We start from the raw sequence: 19,969 nt of genomic DNA on the forward strand, positions 1-19,969 counted from the left end.
ATACAGTATGTGCTAACATGAACTAATAACAAACAACATCAATCCATTATTTATTAATTAATCATAGCTCCTGTACTAATGCAATATTAAATTCAGATTCATGCTTTTCAACAGTTAATGAACTGTGAGTTAGCACACTGTAACAATGAACGTTAACAAAGATAAAATAAATATTTTGTTCACTATTTGTTCATGATTGTAAATACAAAACATTAGTTAATACAACATTATTGTAAAGTGTTACTAATAATGACAGATACATTTTTTTGAGCACTGAACCACACATTGCCATGATTTTTGAAGAATGAATTTTGAGAAATTCTCCCTAAAGGAAATGTGCTTAGTGCTAAGAGGGGTCAAAATAAATACTGACTTTTGTTTAAAGTTGCCCTCTTTTAGCTTTTTTATTATTATTCTGTGTACAACATAAAAGCTTAACTAAAATCGCATTTAAAATAATTATTACTAAATCCTGCAAAAACTTGTATCTAAAAATATCTAAAAGAACTAGTTAAATATTACTATTTGGAGTCTGTACCGGTTACTTGCTTGACTGTCTAATTGAATTTCCACAATTCTGAAACTGACCCTGCTTCAACTTTTGTTTTGTAGAGCCACAGGGATGTCTTCAATTACCAATAAAGGAGCCATTGCCACAGATCCTTATGGTCAGCTATAAACATATCATGTCAGTACTAGCAGTTCATACAGATCAGTGTATGAAAATATTCTACATTTCAGGGTAGAGTTCTAAATGAAAACACTTTATTATGTGACACAAACCTTATGTGTGCTACATGGGTAAAGAGCATTCTAGATCAGTCCTCTGATCTTATTTGGCCCTCTTCTTGAGGGATCAAGTTCAATACTCTGCACATTGTGGTTTGAGTCCCACTGCTGATGAGGCAGTGCTGTGACTCACTGGTGATGCTGGCAGAGGCGGATGCTGAGACAGATAATAGCCATGCTCTCTCTGCCAACACATACTGTAAGAACAAACCCTTGATCCTAAAGCTGGTGAGTGTTTTTTTTTTCTGCCTATAAAAAGATCTCAGCATCTGATTCTAAAGAGGGGGATCTGTTAGAGAAGGTTATTCAGTCAGCCACTTTTGAAAACCTGCATTAGATTATTACCTGTGCTGTGTGGCCAAGCTTCAATGACCAGAAAAAGAAATTCAGCTGTTTGTTCTATGTTATACTGCAGTTTCCTTAAATTGGCATAGACACAGCCTCCCTGCACACAGAAGAATCAATCTAGGGATGCACAATGTATTGCTAAGTTTAACCATAAAGTTACTAAAATGTTTATCATCTGCATATGCTTTTAAGGGATGTGACTGTGTGAATATTTTAGCCTGTTTAAAGCATTCAGGCACAATACATTTTAATCATTGTATATTTAAGAATGATTAATTGTATTTATATATATACGATTGTTACAACCCTTTGGTTGTCATGTTTCATGTGTAATGTTGGAATTATCTGTCTCTCTCTCTGCTCTCCACAGGAGACATCTGATTGGCTACTTCAAACTGGGTGCTCACATTTTAAAAGCTGTGACACAACTTCCTTGGTGAAAACCTGAATAATAACTCAACGTTTGCAGATTTCTGTTTTTGTGTCAGGTAGATAGGTAAGTTTAATGTATTTTCTTTGCTTTCATTTGAACAGGTAAGATAGAAGATTGTGTTTGTTATTTTGGCCTTATCAGCTCCCAAACTCAAAACCCCAGTACATTTTGATTGCGTATTTACTTTGTCTTCGTCATGTAGTGCACCTTTCCTAGATTGTGCATAACTTGAAGACTAGACTATAGTGTTATTTTACCTTTGATCATTCAATTGCTGTAGCAGATTACTGCTAGACTCACCGAAAACCAGAAAGCATTGTTTATTTCATTTGTAACTGTGCTCTACTGTATTTATCAATACTGTATTTATCAATTTTTTTCTGATAAACTAGTGTCATCCCACTTTAGACGCCTGATAGAGAATAAGTCAACCTTGAAGTACCAAAGCTTCTGCTGAATGTGTGCTTTTTCTCTCTTTCTCTGTTTTGACCACTACATGCCACTATATAGTCAGCTCCTCTCCACTTGGCCTTCTGGATGACCTATTATGTCTGACTCTTGTGGCCTAAATAATTTTTGAGAAGTATATATATTTCATGTATTTCAAGTATATATATTTCACTTTTTTTCTGCTGTAAAGTTGGCCATTCTAACAGTGGGCTCAATTGAAATTTGCTCTGTTTTGGAGCCAGGAGCGGCCAGGACTAGCGGAATTTCGGATGAATTGCAGTTTTAGTTACTTCCGTATTGGCTTCCTGAGAGAGAGCAGGAGGTTGCCACTTGGGATTAACCAGGATTATTCTTACCTAGATGTGTGAAGCAGTTAGTGACCTTCTGTAAAAAGTATAATTGTTGTTTATTTGAGAATGCAAAGTTAACAAGGCAAGTGAAAATCTGAACAACTGGTCTAACTAGACAAAGAGTAAATATCCTTAACATTGAGCCATGCTCAATTCTAACACTGAAAAAAATAAGAAGTTGTTTTTTATAAAGGCTGTATGGCAAAAGTTCCTCTTTGAATGAGAAATTATATTGAATAATGATATTTAAACTTCAATAGTACACAGATGACATGACATGTTGCAGTTGACAGCCTCATCTGTGTATCTACAAAAATAGCCACCTACCTGATTACTAGTGCCGATGTCTACTCCACCCTTCAGATATTCCAGAACCTTGTCAATATTGCCTGCTCTTGCTGCTCGGAGGAAACTGGTGTTGCTGTCCGACTAGAAGAAAAAAGAAAGTGCATAATTAACACAGATGAACTTTTTAAAAGTTAAAACATATTAGCTCAGTAGACAAATATTCTATTCTAATCAATTCTACTAATAAAACACACAGATAACACTATAAAAAGGAGCCAGAAATGCTGTTCAAAGCCCTTAGAGGTCTTGATTAGATTGAAGCAAACATAAGGCGTAGCGAAAATAAAATACATTGCCAGTTGCATTAATCTGCAGTGCACCAATAACACCTCAGCAGAAAGAATGCAGACACTCAAATCTTTTTTAGACAGCATGGTAAGTAAAGAACTCCACAGTGACTTCAATAGATATGAACTGTATTACGATAAAGAATTCAGAGAAACGTGTGTACTTCCTGAGCTTGTGAAAAAACTGAAGTAATAGACAACTTCAGTTATTATAAAAGCAATGCTTTATGCTTACATTTCATGTAAAATCAATTCAGAATTTGAATAGAAGTTTTTCATGCTGCTAAAGTGAGCAAATAAGTTTTCATAATACCATTTTAATGAATAACTCAATGTTAAATCATTTCTCTGTAATTGAGAAGCATAAAAAATAACTGAAATGTGATAATCATTAAATATAAATAGATGTACATGGATTACAGATACTTTACAGTGGTAGTGGTGTGTAAATGCAAGAATCCTAAACCTTTATTGGTGAAGACAGATGCAGATACTGAAAATTTGCTATTGTAATTTGCAATAACATGGTGTTGTGAAATTTTTGAAACCTTATTGCATAAGTAAGGGATAATCAATAGATCAACGTGTGTAAAAGGATTTTAAATGCACATCACAGAGACAAAGAAACACCTGGCCCAAAGCAGAGGAGCATTTAAAATCCTTTAACAGCTTTCAATTATATCACTCATTCCGTGGTCATTTGCTCTTAGCTACACAAAAATGAATTGAATTTTTATCAGTTATGAAATGTGTTCCCTATTTTGAATCAGTCACACAGGCAGAGAAAGAGGCAGCATGCATGAGTGAGAGAGAGATCATGTGTGTATAAATTTTGTGGGCATACCTAAAACCCCAAATCAGAAAAAGTTGGGACAATGTACTAAATGCAAGCAAATTTTAAATTTACTTTGGCTTGTATTTCATTACAGACAACATGAACACAATATACTTCATGTTTTATCAGGTCAACTTCATTTCATTTGTAAACATACATCCTTTCCTGTCATTCAGACCTGCAACACATTTCAAAAACTGTTGGGACAGGAGCAGTTTAGGGCTAGTAATCAGGTATATTGTTTAAATAATGATGTGATTCAAAACAGGTGATGTCAGCAAGTGATTGTGATCATGATTTAGTACAAAAACAGCATCCAAGAAAGGTCTGGTCCTTTAGAAGCAAAGATGGGCAGAGGTCCACCAGTTTGCCAACAAATATGTGCGAAAATTATTGAAATGTTTAAAAACTATGTCTCTCAAAGAAAAATAGAAAGGCATTTGGATATTTCACCTTCAACGATGCAGAACATCATTAAAAATTGAAGTAAAGAATTTGAGTACGTAAAGGACAAGCTGGGCCGGCGCGTCCATAGAGGTGACCTAGGCGGCCGCCTAGGGTGGCAGTATAGAGAGGGCGGCATCCGCGACACCTCCCTTACCACCCGCGTCCTCAGTTATGTCCGCGACACCTTCCTCACCATCCACGTCCTCAGATATTTTCGCACATAGACGCAAGAATAGAGAGGGCGGCGTCAGCGACACCTCCATCAGCACCCACGTGTCCTCAATTATATCCGCGCATAGTGCGGCAGAATAGAGGTCCGCAACACCTCACTTCTTTTTCTTAACTGGTCACTTTCATTTTCACATTGTGGTTAAGGGCAGTGTGATCTTCCTCTGCCCAGATACCGTTATTCCTGATCCCTCAGATGCACTGAGTCAAGAATCCTCATTCATCTATAAGCGATTTCACCACATGGGCTTAGGAGCACTACTTTGGCTAACCTTGGTCAAGTACCAGAATATGTAGTTACAGCCACAAATGCCAGTTAAAACTGTATGTGCCAAAAGGAAGCCCTATGTTAACAGTGTCCAAAAGCGCTGTCAACTTCTCTGGGTTCAGAGGCATCTTGGATGAAATATCTCACATTGGAAATGTGTACTGTGGTCAGATGAATCAGTATATTAGTTATTTTTTGGGAGAAATGGATGGCATGTGTTCCGGATCAAAGAAGAAAAGGATCATCCAAACTGTTATCACCAACAAGTCCAAAAGCCAGGGTCTGCCGTGGTTGTGTCAGTGCCCTTGGCAAAGGTAAATTGCACTTCTGTGATGACATAATTAATGCTGAAAAGTACATAGAGATTTAGGAGCAAAATATGCTGCTTTCTCTTCCAGGGACACCCATGCATATTTTATCAAGACAATGCAAAACCCCATTCTGCACACATTACAAAGTCGTTGCTGCGGAGGAAGATACAGGTACTTGACTGGCCTGCCTGCAGTCCCGACCTTACATCAATAGAGCATGTGTGGTGCATTTAGAGTTTGGAATATGGGTGTATTAAAAATAATAATAATAAAATCATGAGGAACACATTACAGTTTTTTACAATTGCTATGACACTTTTTTCAATACATTTAACAAGTTTCCTAAACTCTTAACACAATTAGCAGAACATCCGTCTTCGTGGGCTATACAATTAACACATTTCTTGTTTTTTTGACACAAAATGCATCCAGTTAACACAAATTTAAAATGCTTTAACTTCTTTTACACACAAGCACAACCAAAACCAAAACAATGTAATTTTACAGTCAAATTTACAAATGCTTTAACACAATATGTCAGAACAGATAACACCATGTTCTAAACAGAAATTATATAGGATAAAGTCAAAGTGAACAGCTGTTCTAATTGTGAATTGAAACACAAGTTTATTCCCTGTATTTTATTCAATTGCCAATAAGAAACAGCATATTGCAGTTATATAAATATATATATATATATATATATATATATATATATATATATATATATATATATATATATATATATATATATATATATATATACTGCAATATGAGTCTCTCTCATATATATATATATATAATATATATATATATATATATATATATATATATATATATATATATATATATATATATATATATATATATATATATATAGAAAACACACTCATGTCTTGTTTTGGTTTTTCCAATCACATGATCATATGTTCTAATAGAGGACTCTTGAGGTATTTGAAAGGAACAGTCAGCGCATCAAAGAACTCTGTCACCAATACGTCCATGTAAGATTATGCAATACAGTCATTACTGTACTATACACAGTGTGTTTTGCAGTAAACTACTCTTTAAACCTGGAGTTCATTAGTACATACAGTACATATACAGTACAGCATTTGCATACACTGTGTCTAATTACTTTCAGAGAGTCATGAAGTTAGAGGCCAATCAAGTATGAAATTTTCAATGTTGACAAGGCTGGGGATGTCGCCGTAGGAAAAACATAATAGGCCAAAGGGCCGCAGTTTCCGTGCCGGGCCACAGAAGATATCAAGTATAATGTGGATGAGAACATATGGCAAAAGACCGGGCAGAATAGAAGATTACTTTGTTATTTTATAATAATGGTGGTGCTTTTTCTGTTTGCAGTGATGTCCTTCTGCAAAAAAAAGTCTGTACTGCAGAAATTCTGTGTCTGTATTTTTTTTTACATAAACTGTAAATTTTATAAAGCAATTTTTTTTTCTTAAAAACGTAAAAGAAAGAAAATGCATGCATTAACTTAACCCAATGAAACAAAACTGTAATGAGACTTCAAATATAAGGGCAGAGCTGACACATAAACTAATGCAGTTTCTGTAATGTCAGCTGATGACAGTGTTTTTATTGTCAGTGTGTTCTGATTGACTGAATGTTTCTGTTGGAAGAGAACATGTGTTTGTGTTTTGAACAATAATTTCATTTTGAAACATGATTGCAGTGTTTTGTTAGACATGGTGTAGTGTGTTCGTTTATTATTGTATTTTGAAAAGTAGTTTAGAGGTTTCGTTTATAATGTGTGATTTTGAGCATAAAATTAACTGTTTTGCCAATTGTGTATTTTAGGTGTGTTGCTGCGTTAAGAGTTTAGCAAACTTGTTAAATGTATTGAAAAAAGTGTCATAGCCATTGTAAAAAACTGTAAATAATGTTTATTGTAAAAAAAAAAAAAATGGAAATGAAGAGTTTAGATGCAAAAACGTCTAAATCCTGCTTGTTATTTTCTTTCAAAATTAACAGTATTCTCCAACTCTTGTTTGTAGGGCTAAGTAGTTTTACTTTTATAGTGACAAATCAGTTATTTTTATTACCTTTAAAGTTAAATAACTGAACATAAACATAGGAGACTGAAAACAATTTTAATTTTAGGATTCAATTTCTGAGGGCATTTAGAGGCTTTTGCATCTGAACTCAAATTTAGAAATTACTACTTTCTTTCTTTTATTTGTGTTTTTCATAATGTTTTTATTTGTGTTTTCCATTCTATACAATTTTTCTGATTTTGCGGTTGTATATATAGTATATACATACCAGCCATATCACTCTGCAAGACTAGTTCACACACTGAAGCTAAGCAGGGCTGAGCCTGGTTAGTACCTGGATGGGAGACCACATGGGAAAACTAAGTTGCTGTTGGAAGTGGTGCTAGAGAGGCCAGCAGGGGGCGCTCAACCTCTGGCCTGTGTGAGTCCTAACGCCCCAGTAAAAGTGAAGGGGAAACTACACTGCAGTGGGCACCGTCTTTTGGATGAGATTTTAAAACCGTGGTCCTACCTCTCTGTGGTCATTAAAAATCCTATGGCACTTCTTGTAAAAGAGTAGTTGTGTAACCCTGGTGTACTGGCCAAATTCCCTCCATTAGTCCTTACCTATCATGGCCTCCCAATCATCCCCATCCACCGAATTGGCTCTATAACTACCTCTCTACTCCACCTATAGCTGGTGTGTGGTAAGCGCAATGGCACCCATGTCCTGTGGCTGCCATCGCATTATCCAAGAGGATGCTGCACACTGGGGGTGGTGTGGAGAGACCCCACCCTCATGATTGTGAAGCGCTTTGAGTGTATGGCCATACACGATAAATGTGCTACAGAAATATATATTACTCACTTACTATACTGTCTTTAGGACTGTGATTAAAACTGAATGGAACAACTTGTGCATCTTCTAGCCAATCAGAACCAAGAATTTCAGCAGACCGTGGTATAATTATTTATAAAGGTAATGACTTGCAATCTTGTAAAACTCCCACTGTCAGTGTGTCTTATAACTCACATGGCATTTCTGAGGGTGATGCAACCTGTTTGTTTGTTGTCACTTCTCCAAGGGACTCAATCAGGCGCCTGTCTGGCTCCTTTTCCCTGCCTGATATCTCTATATAGAGACGGCAACTTAGGACAACACTCTGGAGAAATATGTCTGCATTCACGGAGACTGCTTAATGAGTAATAAAGTTACCTTAAAGAGATAGTTCACTCAAAAAATGAAATTTCTGTCATTAATGACTCACACTCATGTCCTTCCAACTTATAATACATTCAATTATCATTAGAAAACAAATGAAGATATTTTTATGAGATCCAAGATCTCTATATAGACAGGAAGAATGAAAGTGCCAACAACATCACTAAAACATCCAGGTGTCTCAGTGGGTCAAGCGTTTTGTTAAGTTAAGATACAATTCTTTCTTTTTTTTGCACAAAACTATTGGCAGATAGCTCTCAGATTTCATTCAAAAATATGTTCATTTGAGTGTTCCAACAGGTTTGGAATGATGTGAGGGTAATAATGAGATTTTGGTTGTTGTGGGCTGTATTATGCACTTAACAACCCTTTAATTCATTAATTTTCCTTCATCTTAGTCTCTTATTTATGAACCGCCAACTATTCCACCAAATGTTTTAGGCAGCGGATGCCCTTCCAGCTGCAACCCTGTACTGGGAAACCCCTATACCAATTATTTTTTTAAAAAAAAAAAATGGCTCCAAAATCCCTTGAAATTGAAAATGAATGGATGAATGGTGTGATTGTGGAATTAATTGTTTGTCCAATTAAATGATCTCTAAAATTATTTTTAAATGATTTCCTAATCAATTAAAGGTTTAGAATTTTGCATTCTCACATCTATGCTTGTTTTATTTTATTGTTTTAGAATGATAATGAACGTTCAGGACTGTGTTCTTTTCACCTGCAATTCTTTGATCCTTCAAGGTTGTAGGGTCATGGACAGTGATGGGAATAATGACACTATAAATAAACTGTGATACTTTTTCAGTAACGAGTAATCAAATGCATTTCTGTTTCGCCGTTATAACGCCAATACCGTTTCTGACACAAAAAATGCACATTACTATAATTGAGTGAATGTGGTGTAACTGAGAATGTGATGATTGGCTTGGACAGAGTACATTTCCATTGTTTGCTTATCTAAGGCAGAGTAGTGCGGGTGTTCACACATCAGTACAAGCCGAGTCAGTTGCACACACCAATGACCAGGAGTCAGAATGGCAAACTGAAAATATAAGCACTACTTTTCCCTCGTAAAAGGCATGAATGTTTATTTATCGAGCGGCTTATGTCCAGGAAAAAAAAAGAGTCTCTCTGCGTCAATGACAAATAATTCTGATCTAATGAAGCACCTCAAGTCTTGTTAGTTGTGGTCTGTGCAATACATACTTAATGTTCTAAAGCAGTTGTCTCAAACTTAATTTACACGGGGGCTGCTGGAGGCAGAGTCTGGGTGAGGCTAGGCCACATCAGGTTTTCCACAAGAAATTATTATCATCTTGTTAATTATTCACTTGTTTATTTTTTCATCTTATTTTGTGTTTAAAAAATAGAGATTTGAGAAGATGGAATTTTTTAACACAAAATTAGATGAAATAATAAACAAATTAAAAATGAATAAGATAACCATGGCAACACTGCTGTAACTTTCACTGAGAAATGTTTCTCTGCCTGCGTCAAGTCCAGCTGATGTCCCGCCCCGAGAGCCATATACCCCACCGTAATTGGTAGGTTAGTTCAGCTCCGCACACAACACTGCAAAGTGCCATACATATCAAACTCGAGGGGCCGCACTACCATTAAACTTTTAAATTAAGGCGAGGGCCACAAACTATCATATCATTATAAATATTATCATTACAATAGTTGCACAATATAGTAGCCGCGAATTTGAGACCCCTGTTCAAAACCATATATTGTGTTTTATTGTGCAACTTTAGTAATGGTAATATTTATAATGACATGTTGTATTTATTGGTTGTCTCTCACATTGACCCACAACAACATTAAAACAATGAAAATTAGCATAAAATGTTGTACATTTATTTTATAGTAATTTTACAAATGAGATTTTTTAAAGTAACGCAATAGTTACTTTCTCTGGTAATTATTTACTTTCATAATTATGTAACTCAGTTACTAACTCAGTTACTATTTGTGAGAAGTAACTAGTAACTATAACTAAATACTCTTTTAAAGGAACCTGCTCAAAACTGGTCATGGAATATTTAAAAGGTGAATTATAACAATATGGTTTACTATCAGCAATGTTTACCAAGGAGTTAAATGTAAGTACTTTGTGTCTGTGAGTAAGAATGAAGAAAACCGAGTACTGGAGTACTGTGTGCAAAAACATCCAATGGCACTGCCTACAACAGGAGGTTTGGAAAATGAATGCATGATTTAGTATACTGTATAAGGCATTTCATAAACTTCATGAAAAATAAATATTTGCATAAAATAGCTAAAATGCTAAATATTAAAATATGACAACTCTTAAATTTGGTCAACACAACCATCATAAAAGTCATTGATCACATGATGTGAATGAAATGATGACTTTTAACATAGCATAGAATAAAACATTAATTCAGAGAGAGTGCTGCTCTGCTTTAATTCAAGCACTGTGAGAAGCATTTTTGAATAATTCAGTATCCCATGACAAGTAAAGCTAGAGACATTCTCATTTCAGCTCAGTAACCAAGGAGACTGGCAGCTCTACCCCTCTCTTAAACCACACAACAAACCTTGTTGTCTGGCAAGAAAAATAATTCAGTTTTATTCATTTCTACACTCTATTCCAGCAAGAGCTCACAAAAAACAGCTAAGCACCACTTAACTAGCGGCATTAAGTTCACTTGCAAATTATTGATATGATTTATGATTTAATTAGCATAATTTGTCTTACAATTCAAAAACAATCTTGTCTATTAAGTTAATTAAAGGCCTTGGGGGCATTTCCCAAACAACGCCGAAACTCGTGGCTGAACTATCATAGTATGATGCATCGTTTTGGAAAAGAACGATGTAGTGACGAGTGTTCGCCCAAAACCATAGCTGCTTTGTAGCAGATCTATCTATCAAGCTTTGAAGACGTAAAGTAAGTTCTGCTTTTAAATAATAGGTCATCTATAGTAGTGGTCCTAAACCCCCGGGCCATGAACCGGTACCGGTCCGTGGATAAATTGGTACTGGGTTTTTCTCCATAATTAAAACGTGTATTTTGTGTGACAGCAATGCTTCGTCAGCTCATCCCTCAGAAAAAAGGTTGATGGTCGCTTAGCAACCAACAAACCAACCCAATCAACCTTAGCTTTCGTCATGAGCCAAGGCTGCGTTCAAAATGGCATAAATGTTTTCAAAGTGCACAGCGAAGGGAACACAATTGAAATTGTCAATAAAAAGATCGCTAAAACTAAACTGTAAAAATTACTTTTTGTAAAAGTATTGTTTGCCACGCAGTTTGCAAATGATCGTTGGATCGATGGATTTGGGAAACAACAAATCAACTATGTTTGTAATGACAGATCATACTGCCATAGTTGGCTAATGATGCTTTTCGTAAAAACGCACCACTGGTTGAACAATTGGTCTTCAGTGGTGAAAAGCACAATATTCCCACACGGAATCAGAGGGCGCAGAATTTTGCAGATTTTCCACAGATTTCCGCAGATTTTTAGCCCATCATTAATTCTGTTTATTTACTTGAGTAAATGTGTGTAAATCTATATTTATTCAGTTTTTTAATTAATTTCAGTAATATTATTGACTAATATGAAAATGTTCATCTGATTTATGTACAATACAGTTTGTGAAGTAATATTTTCTGTCTTTTAGGAGATATATTATATGAGAGACTTGCTTTGTTTACCAATTAAAGTGAATCTAATTGGATTTGCATTTTAAACATTAAATAAAAGTTTAAAAGATAATATTTTTATTTCACATATTTAGGTTTTAGTTATGATACTTCCAAAATAATTCCACTGAAATCAGCAGATTTTTAGCAAAATTCTCTACAGAAATAGCAAAAAACGTCCGAAGATTCCATCTGGCCTAAGATAAACTAATTTGAGGGATGGATCTAGAAAGAGATTTTATATTTATGTTATCACAATGCTTATCCACTTTTGAAACTCATTATTGCTAAAATCTAGTGCTTCCTTAAATACTGTAAAACACACTCACTAGGACAAGGTTCTGCTTGAGAAGTATGTGTCATGAAGATATGCAAATACGCACAGCTACTTATTAAATCACACACAGTAATGAAGCTCCATTCAAATTCCCATAAACCGCAATATACAATTACAAGAGCAATGCCAATTCACCATTTGTATACATTATCTGCAACATACAAGATTAATTAAACAATAAATATGGCTTGTTCTTGTACTGACACCTTCGTTCCTGTAAGAATAAACAGTGTTTATTCTGTAATCGGCTATATAAATACAATATGTTTGACCTGACAGGAGTTTTAGAAAAATACACAGATTATATGCAAATGTCTGATGACTGTGCAGAAAAAACACTGTATGGTTGTGTTGTTTTATTGTTCTCAACCACAGGCTCAAGGACGAGAGAGAGAGAACTAACAAACACTCTGGCTTAGACAGACTTGAACTTATTTGATTGTTCCTCAGCAGCTCTCAAGGACACAGGAAGTAATGAGAATAGAGCTGTGGACTGCAGCAGTTTTGAATACTGCAACCAAAGTGCTTTATACTTAATAAAGACTTACAGTTTTAGCCAGGAAAGCAATGTCACAGTTCACAGGTTAAAAGGAAAAGATTCAACACTTTTAACGCATCAACAAATACAGTATATACAAAAATAAAGCAAAAAATATTTTAGGTACGACTTTACTTCCTGTCAAAACTATGATTATCTCTCATTGGGCTCTATTTTAACATTTTTAATGTAAGCACATGGTCTAAAGTGCACAGAGCAGGCGTGTCAGAATTGCCTTTCACTATTTGACTATACTAGTTGTAACATTTACCATACCCGAACACCTACAATAGCCCCTTTCACACAATGATACTGGTAAATATGCGAAAAATTACTATAAATCATCTGTAAATTCAAGAAAGCGCTGGACAAAGTAAGGACATTTTGTTTTTTTCCAGAAAAGACCGTTCACACATCCATCTCAAAATACCGATAAATTCTGACATCATAAACTAGAATGACTTCTAAACGGCTGCGCTTGTATTTGTAAACACAGAAGGGGTCAGGTTTTTGTTAATGGTACATAATATGTGTGTGTGTTGGCGCTCACCAGCTGCTTTACGTGCACACACGTCAAGCAACTAAAGAAAAGCTTGAAGGTAAACAAATAGCGGTTTATCTTAAGCATTTTATCGATAATTATTTACACAGTTAGCATTCAGAAGAACATAGAAACATTATCATTATCAGGGTATGGAGTAGACATTTCACGTCAGCACATTCTAAGCGTGAATGCGCTGTTACCGGTAGTTTTCCTTCTGCATTCACACAGTGCAGCATTCCGGCAAATTACCGGTAATGTTACAACTTCTCTTTCTGGAAAATTGCTGGGATGAATTTACTGGTATTTTTAAAAAGGAAATTTTCACACATGATCCCTTTCCTTAAAATTGCCAGTAATTTTCCGGAAAGGTCTATAGGTGTGAAAGGGGCTAATGACTACATTTACATGGATATCAGTAATCTAATCATTTGCTTTAATCTAAATAAGACTACAATATGATTAAGGTGTTTACATGAGTTGCTTTTTGAATGTTCCTTTCATTTTCCTGTCTTATATTTTAAAGTACGTGGTCCAATTAACATCATTTTCACCATTCACGCAACAGTTAATTTCTCACACTATGCGTGCAAACAGACAACGACGATACAAATTCTCAGGCAACAGGCCATGTCTGCCAACTTTTCATTCAATCATTCAAAATGTAGCAAAAAGTTCTAAAAAATGGAAATAGTTTGATTGTTGCGTTTACATGTCTGTACTGTACTTTAATAATGTGACTAAAATCAGCATACTTCACATGTCTTAATCTGATTTCTGTTTTGTTAGCTTATGGCTTTAGTTGGATTAAGGTAATCAAAAAATAGCTGTTTACATGATGGACTCTTAATCAAAGTATTGTATGATTATATCTGTATAAAATCTGAGTATTAGTGTCCATGTAAACATACTCATTGTTGATCTCTTAATGATGATGTTCTGCTGATGCAAATTGATGTTAATTGATGTTACCAACTGACCTCCAATTGTTGTTGTCATTCCTGCTGTCGTCTTACTTTACACAGATCAATCCAAATGACAATCTTCTCACTTATGTTCTGCATAAAAATTACTTTGAAGCATGTACTTGAAGTACCAAGTACAAGTACTTGAAGAGGAGGATATATGGTCACTAACTGAGCCTGGCTTTTCCTTTTTTCTCTCTATTTCAGCCAAATTATGAAGTTTTAATTCATTGGCACCTTACTCTGAGTAAAATTGACTCAGTTTAGATAGTATTTGGTCCCTCTCTAAATTGAGTTAAAGTTACTCAAGTCAACGAGACAATGAAAGGATTAATAAGGTAATGACTGAGAAACACAGAGGAGAAACACAAAACTACAACTGACATCAGTCATAGCCTTAGATAAAATCAGCCGAAATACACATCGAATCTCTCAAAATCTCAGCAGAGGATTATTAAGCCACTCCACAAACAGCAGCTTTATTTAAAACCAATCTGTTTGCCCTTATTTAAAGAGGGATCCAATTCTTTTCTGAACTACTCAAAAAAAGAGTACTCAGAGGATTCTGCTGAGTAAACAAAAACAATGGTCCCAACGTATTTCCTGTTTTACTTTTTTTTTTCCTGTAGCTTCTGAGAATCCAAAAAGTTCCACATATTGATATATAATGTTATGATAGCTGTTTTAGGATTAAGTTATGGTTGACTTGTCACTTGTTACAGTTATGAAATATTGATGATAAGCTGGAAATGTTCATGGGACAATGACATGACCACATAGAAATGCACTATTGAATTGAAACCAATCATAATTGATCTGGCTCAAACAAAACAATACATGCAAGAATACATACAATGCATTGCACTGGCGAAATTTCTTACTTATATTGCTTATTTAATTAAAGCTGCTTTGACACAATATGAATTGTATGAAGTGCTATAGAAATAGTAGTAAATTGACTAGTTCTAGAATGTTTAACAGGGCATATCTTTAAACTCCTAGGAGGTTTTCCCTGCAAACAATTTTGTGTTTAATAGATGTCTAATAGACATCTAAACGTAGACAGCTTGGCTTAGACAAGGCTAAACTTGGGCTGTCACTGAAAATCTAATAGACATCTAAGAATAGCCCAAAACTAGACTAGTTCTCAAACAGACAAATTAGACAGACTGTGTAGTCATTCGTTTCTGTTTATTTGATGACTAGTCTAGTTTTGGCCTATTTTTAGACATTTTAGACAGGCTTGCTGAGTTTGGATAATATTAAGTACTTTGTACTTAAATTATTTAGTTGTTGGCGGGACATCCCTTAAAATAAACAGTAGTTTTACAGACTTTATTAATGCAGTAATAAACCTAAGCTTACTTTCATTTCATATCTCAGTCAAGTCTGTGTTGCTGTAGTCATTTGTCCTCCTGGCTGACCTCTGCCACAAAGAGCTTTGTACTGTGAAGGTGTTAACTGAACAAGAACGGTGCTGTAGTGTAAATGAAAAGAAACCATTGTAAAAGTTCTGACAGTTACAGTTTACCCCTGCCTTCAAAGTGTGTGGTACAATGGTTTCCTGCATATCAGTCTATGTATATTCTACCTAACCAATAAACTCTCAATAGTAGTTTGCAGCAGTAGAACAGGGTTCTTATATTTACTGTATAAGTGACAGCATCTAGGGAACCTATGAAGAGAATGTCTTGGTCACGCATTTAACCATGGTTCCCAGAGCAAAGATTGAGACTATAGCTTCGTCATCCCTACTGAAAATTTCAGCATTGCTCATGACCAGTGTAAGGAATGACTTCCATGTGTTCAGTATGGGATACAGGTTTGCTGGACACCAACATAAAATGTATTCATTTAGCAGATGCTTTAGTCCAAAGCGACTTACAAATAAGGATTAAGCACTTCAAATCCCAAGAGAGCAGCAATGCCATGTCAAGTTAGTTTATTATTATTATTATTATTATTATTATTATTATTATTATTATTATTATTATTAGGTCCTTTTAACAGAGTGTAGCAAAGTGTCTGGTGCACATGGAGAGGACAGCATGTCTATTATGTGGTACAGGAACAGGTATAAAATGGTAAACATGGCATAAAAGGAAAGTAGTGTTGGTGAATCAGCTACAATAAAAAAACAACATTTTGGCAGCCTGTTCAAACTGCTACCTAAAATAAGCTTAAACAACCCAAGTCTAGGGATTTTTTGAGGAAACCTAACTGTTTTATGTTCAATCTACTTAAATAAGTTATGTTAACTTGTGTTGGGAGAACATAAATAGAATATGTAGAACCATACATTTTTCAGTGTAAACCAGTTGAGATTTACTTGAAAACAGCATAACTCTGCTGGTTAACCAATTAAACTAGAACTACACCATCCACAACCAGCATAAACCATCCTGGATCAAGATAAAACACTTTGTTTAACATGAATATTTTCTCAACACTGCTAGAAGTTTTTAGTAGATCAGGGTATGGACCTGAAACTTGGCTTAAAAATAAATTTCAGCTTTAAGTAAAGTAAAAGTATCAAAATCTCAACAATTTTGCAAGAATTCCATGGGTGTAGATTCTGTCCAGACTACTCACCCACAAAATTAAATCGACATGATGCAAGAGCTTTAATTCACCTAATGCTTTGTATCCATGTCTGGCTCACTCTGTATTCCTATAATACTTCATAAACTGTAGGAAGAGGCAAAGCAGATCCAATAATAGCAGTTCATCAATCCAATCTTCCTAACGTACACCAATTGCTTTTGGAATATTGCACAACACTCAGTCGACATGCAACAGAGATTACATGTTTCCAATATCTCATCTCATCCATTTCATCTGATTTTATCCTTACTATTAGAAGCAAAAGTTCACCCCAATAATTCATAATGCATAAAACATGGAACAGACAAACCACAAAACAAATCAACTATATATTGTCTCAAATTAGTATTTAACAGCTGTCATTCATGTTCTCAGCAGCTGCATATGACTCCTCAAAATACCTAAAGCATACTTATCTACTTTATATTGACATCACAATTTTGATCCCACTCACTTTCATATAAAGGTCACACCAGGATTATAGCTGCCATGGAAACAGCCTTTTTAAAACCTTACAACATGAAGAACAAAAATCCATGTAGTCTGCTAAGCACAAGCGCTGGGTCTGATTTTCACAGCTTGGGCCACAGAGGCAAAACAGTCCACTGTATATTTTATTGTAAATAGAACTAACATCCTATGCAGGGTGGAAAAAATAAAGTTTAATAAAATAAAAATAAAGTTTTATTTAAATGGGTAAAATAAACACTTTTTTATGATGTATTTAAGTTTTAGGACATCTATAAGCGAGTGTGCTACAAAACAGTGACAACATCTGCCTTTAAAAAATATCAACATCCAAAGCTTTTCGCATGTCACTTTCACCTAAATTAATCAATATTTTTTCCACATTACCTCATACTTCAGTTTCTCATCACATCCTGACCAATCAAATGGTCTCTAGTATCTGATATGCCCTGCCCACTTCAAGATGCTTCTCATTTGCTTTTCATTTGATGCGCTTGATCTCAACCACTCTTACGCTCGCTTTGAATTTTTTTCTTCTTTTTTTAATATTTTACAAATGATGTTTAACAGAGCAAAGAAATTTTCAACGTGTGTCTGATAATATTTTTTCTTTTGGAGAAAGTCTTACTTGTTTTATTCCAGCTAGAATAAAAGCAGTTTTACATTTTTAAATAAACATTTTAAGGTTAAATTTATTAGCCCCTATAAGCTATTTTTTTCTGATAGTCTACAGAACAAACCATCATTTTACAATAACTTGCCTAATTACCCTAACCTGCCTTAACCTAATTAACCTAGTTAAGTCTTTAAATGTCACTTTAAGCTGTATAGAAGTATCATAAATAATATCTAGTCAAATATTATTCACTGTTATCATGGCATGAAGATAAATATATCAGTTATTAGAAATGAGTTATTAAAACTATTATGTTTAAAAATGTGTTGAAAAAAATCTTCTCTCCGTTAAACAGAAATTGGGAAAAAATAAACTGGGGGGCTAATAATTCTGACTTCATGACTTCATATATATATATAATTTTTTTTGTAAAAAATTATGTTATTTTACGTGCACAGGCACATTTTTTCTAATCCAGTATGATGTTGGGTAAGAAAATAAATGTGTTTGTTTACCTTGCATACTTATTTGAAACACTCAGGTAAAAACCACATTTGGTGCTTTTACAAACATTAATTAAATCTGAAGATCATTAAACTAGATCTGTAAAACATTACTTTAAAACAGCAAATCACATTAAATCAGAGAGAGAAAACTTTTTTAAAATCAATTTAAGTGAAATTTTGGAAAGGAATAGGGCACGGTGGATAATTCAGTATAGAATACAACCAGGAACTATTCTTCTAACTACAGCTGTAAAACCGTAGTTACAATTGCTGTTGCATATGTAACAACGATAGATTTGAGTAACACCAATTCACAAAACTTGTTGGTAAGGACGTAACTTGCAACTTTAGTTGGTGTGATATTTCTGGGAATGGATCCACCCCAGGATGGACATACTGTATAAATCACCTTCATTAATCTATACTGTAGTTCATTTAAAAACAAAAGACTAAACCTTCAAAGGAAACACCATACTCAGATTTGCAGTAAAATATAATGTATATAGAACCTCAAGGTGCTAATTGTGAATAATTCAGATTCAGATTACTCAACAAATTCCATGCACAATCTCCATCACTGCAAAATATGTATCCAAAAATATAAACTCTTACCAGGGAGTCCATGCTTTCGCTTTGTCCTGACTCAAAGTTTGGAAGCATATCATCTTGTTCAGGATCTTCCACTCTATGTGTCTTACGCATTGCTGCATTGCCCATGGTGGAGATTCAAAGACGGACAAAGCAATCAAATAAGACTTTTCCTTTGGGTTCTCATTTCTGGGCCACAAAGAATCACACCACACTATCCTACAAGTTAACTGTCACTTAAACTGACAACTAGTCCCACCCATAACCAGCGTAGCTCAACCACTGCTAACTACTGGGTGCTAATGCTTCGCCTTCATTGCTAATTTGAGCCCCGGTTATTTTTACACCCACCACCCCAGCTATGTCAGAGGTGGTATGCTTGGGATGTGGGAACAGGGAGGATGGCATTGCCAAAACAGGGAATCAAGGTGGGCGATTGCAGGGGCTTCTTCTCAGTTGCCTGTGATCCAATGGCGAGAGAGGATTATGTTAACAGAAGAAGCTCTGTCCAATGAGCATTAAACAAACAAGCATAATTGAGTATTCATGATGTCAGAGGTGGTTGTGTGAGAGGGTGGGCTGGTAGAAAACACTCAAGGTTACTTGCTGACATTACTCAATACTATTTACATGTTTACAGAACTTTTATTGCATAAAACGTAACCGTATCCTGGCAGGTGTGTTGCAATAATATGCAATTGTTAGTGCCGTGTTACCATTTATTTGACAAAATTCACAGTACAGCACACAGTGCAAATAGGTGTGTATTGATCAAAGTATTGATTTAATGTTCAGAATTAATAAGTTG

General features: G+C 35.0%; 3 protein-coding genes across 54 annotated transcripts in view; 2 read left to right on the top strand and 1 right to left on the bottom strand.

Moving 5' to 3' along the window:
* ank2b (ankyrin 2b, neuronal) overlaps positions 1–19,969 on the bottom strand; it is a 243,298-nt gene that overhangs the window by 105,626 nt on the left and 117,703 nt on the right. For 47 of the 52 annotated variants that reach the window (XM_087259186.1, XM_087259221.1, XM_087259219.1 and 44 more), the window contains 1 exon segment: positions 2,698–2,799. In XM_087259186.1, the coding sequence (XP_087115312.1) occupies positions 2,698–2,799 (102 nt within the window). 52 annotated transcript variants of the gene reach the window in all.
* LOC147843211 (uncharacterized) overlaps positions 1–19,969 on the top strand; it is a 501,869-nt gene that overhangs the window by 59,567 nt on the left and 422,333 nt on the right. The window lies entirely within an intron of this gene.
* Positions 3,644–6,692, top strand: LOC147843212 (uncharacterized). The gene is made up of 4 exons (XM_087261986.1): positions 3,644–5,097; positions 5,182–5,265; positions 6,033–6,098; positions 6,239–6,692. Exons 1-4 carry the CDS (start codon positions 4,862–4,864, stop codon positions 6,246–6,248), a joined length of 396 nt encoding a protein of 131 aa, XP_087118112.1. The 5' UTR covers positions 3,644–4,861; the 3' UTR covers positions 6,249–6,692.

The sequence above is a fragment of the Danio rerio genome, chromosome 7, assembly GCF_052040795.2.
Source record: "Danio rerio strain M-AB ecotype USA chromosome 7, GRCz13ab, whole genome shotgun sequence".
Lineage (NCBI taxonomy): Eukaryota > Metazoa > Chordata > Actinopteri > Cypriniformes > Danionidae > Danio > Danio rerio.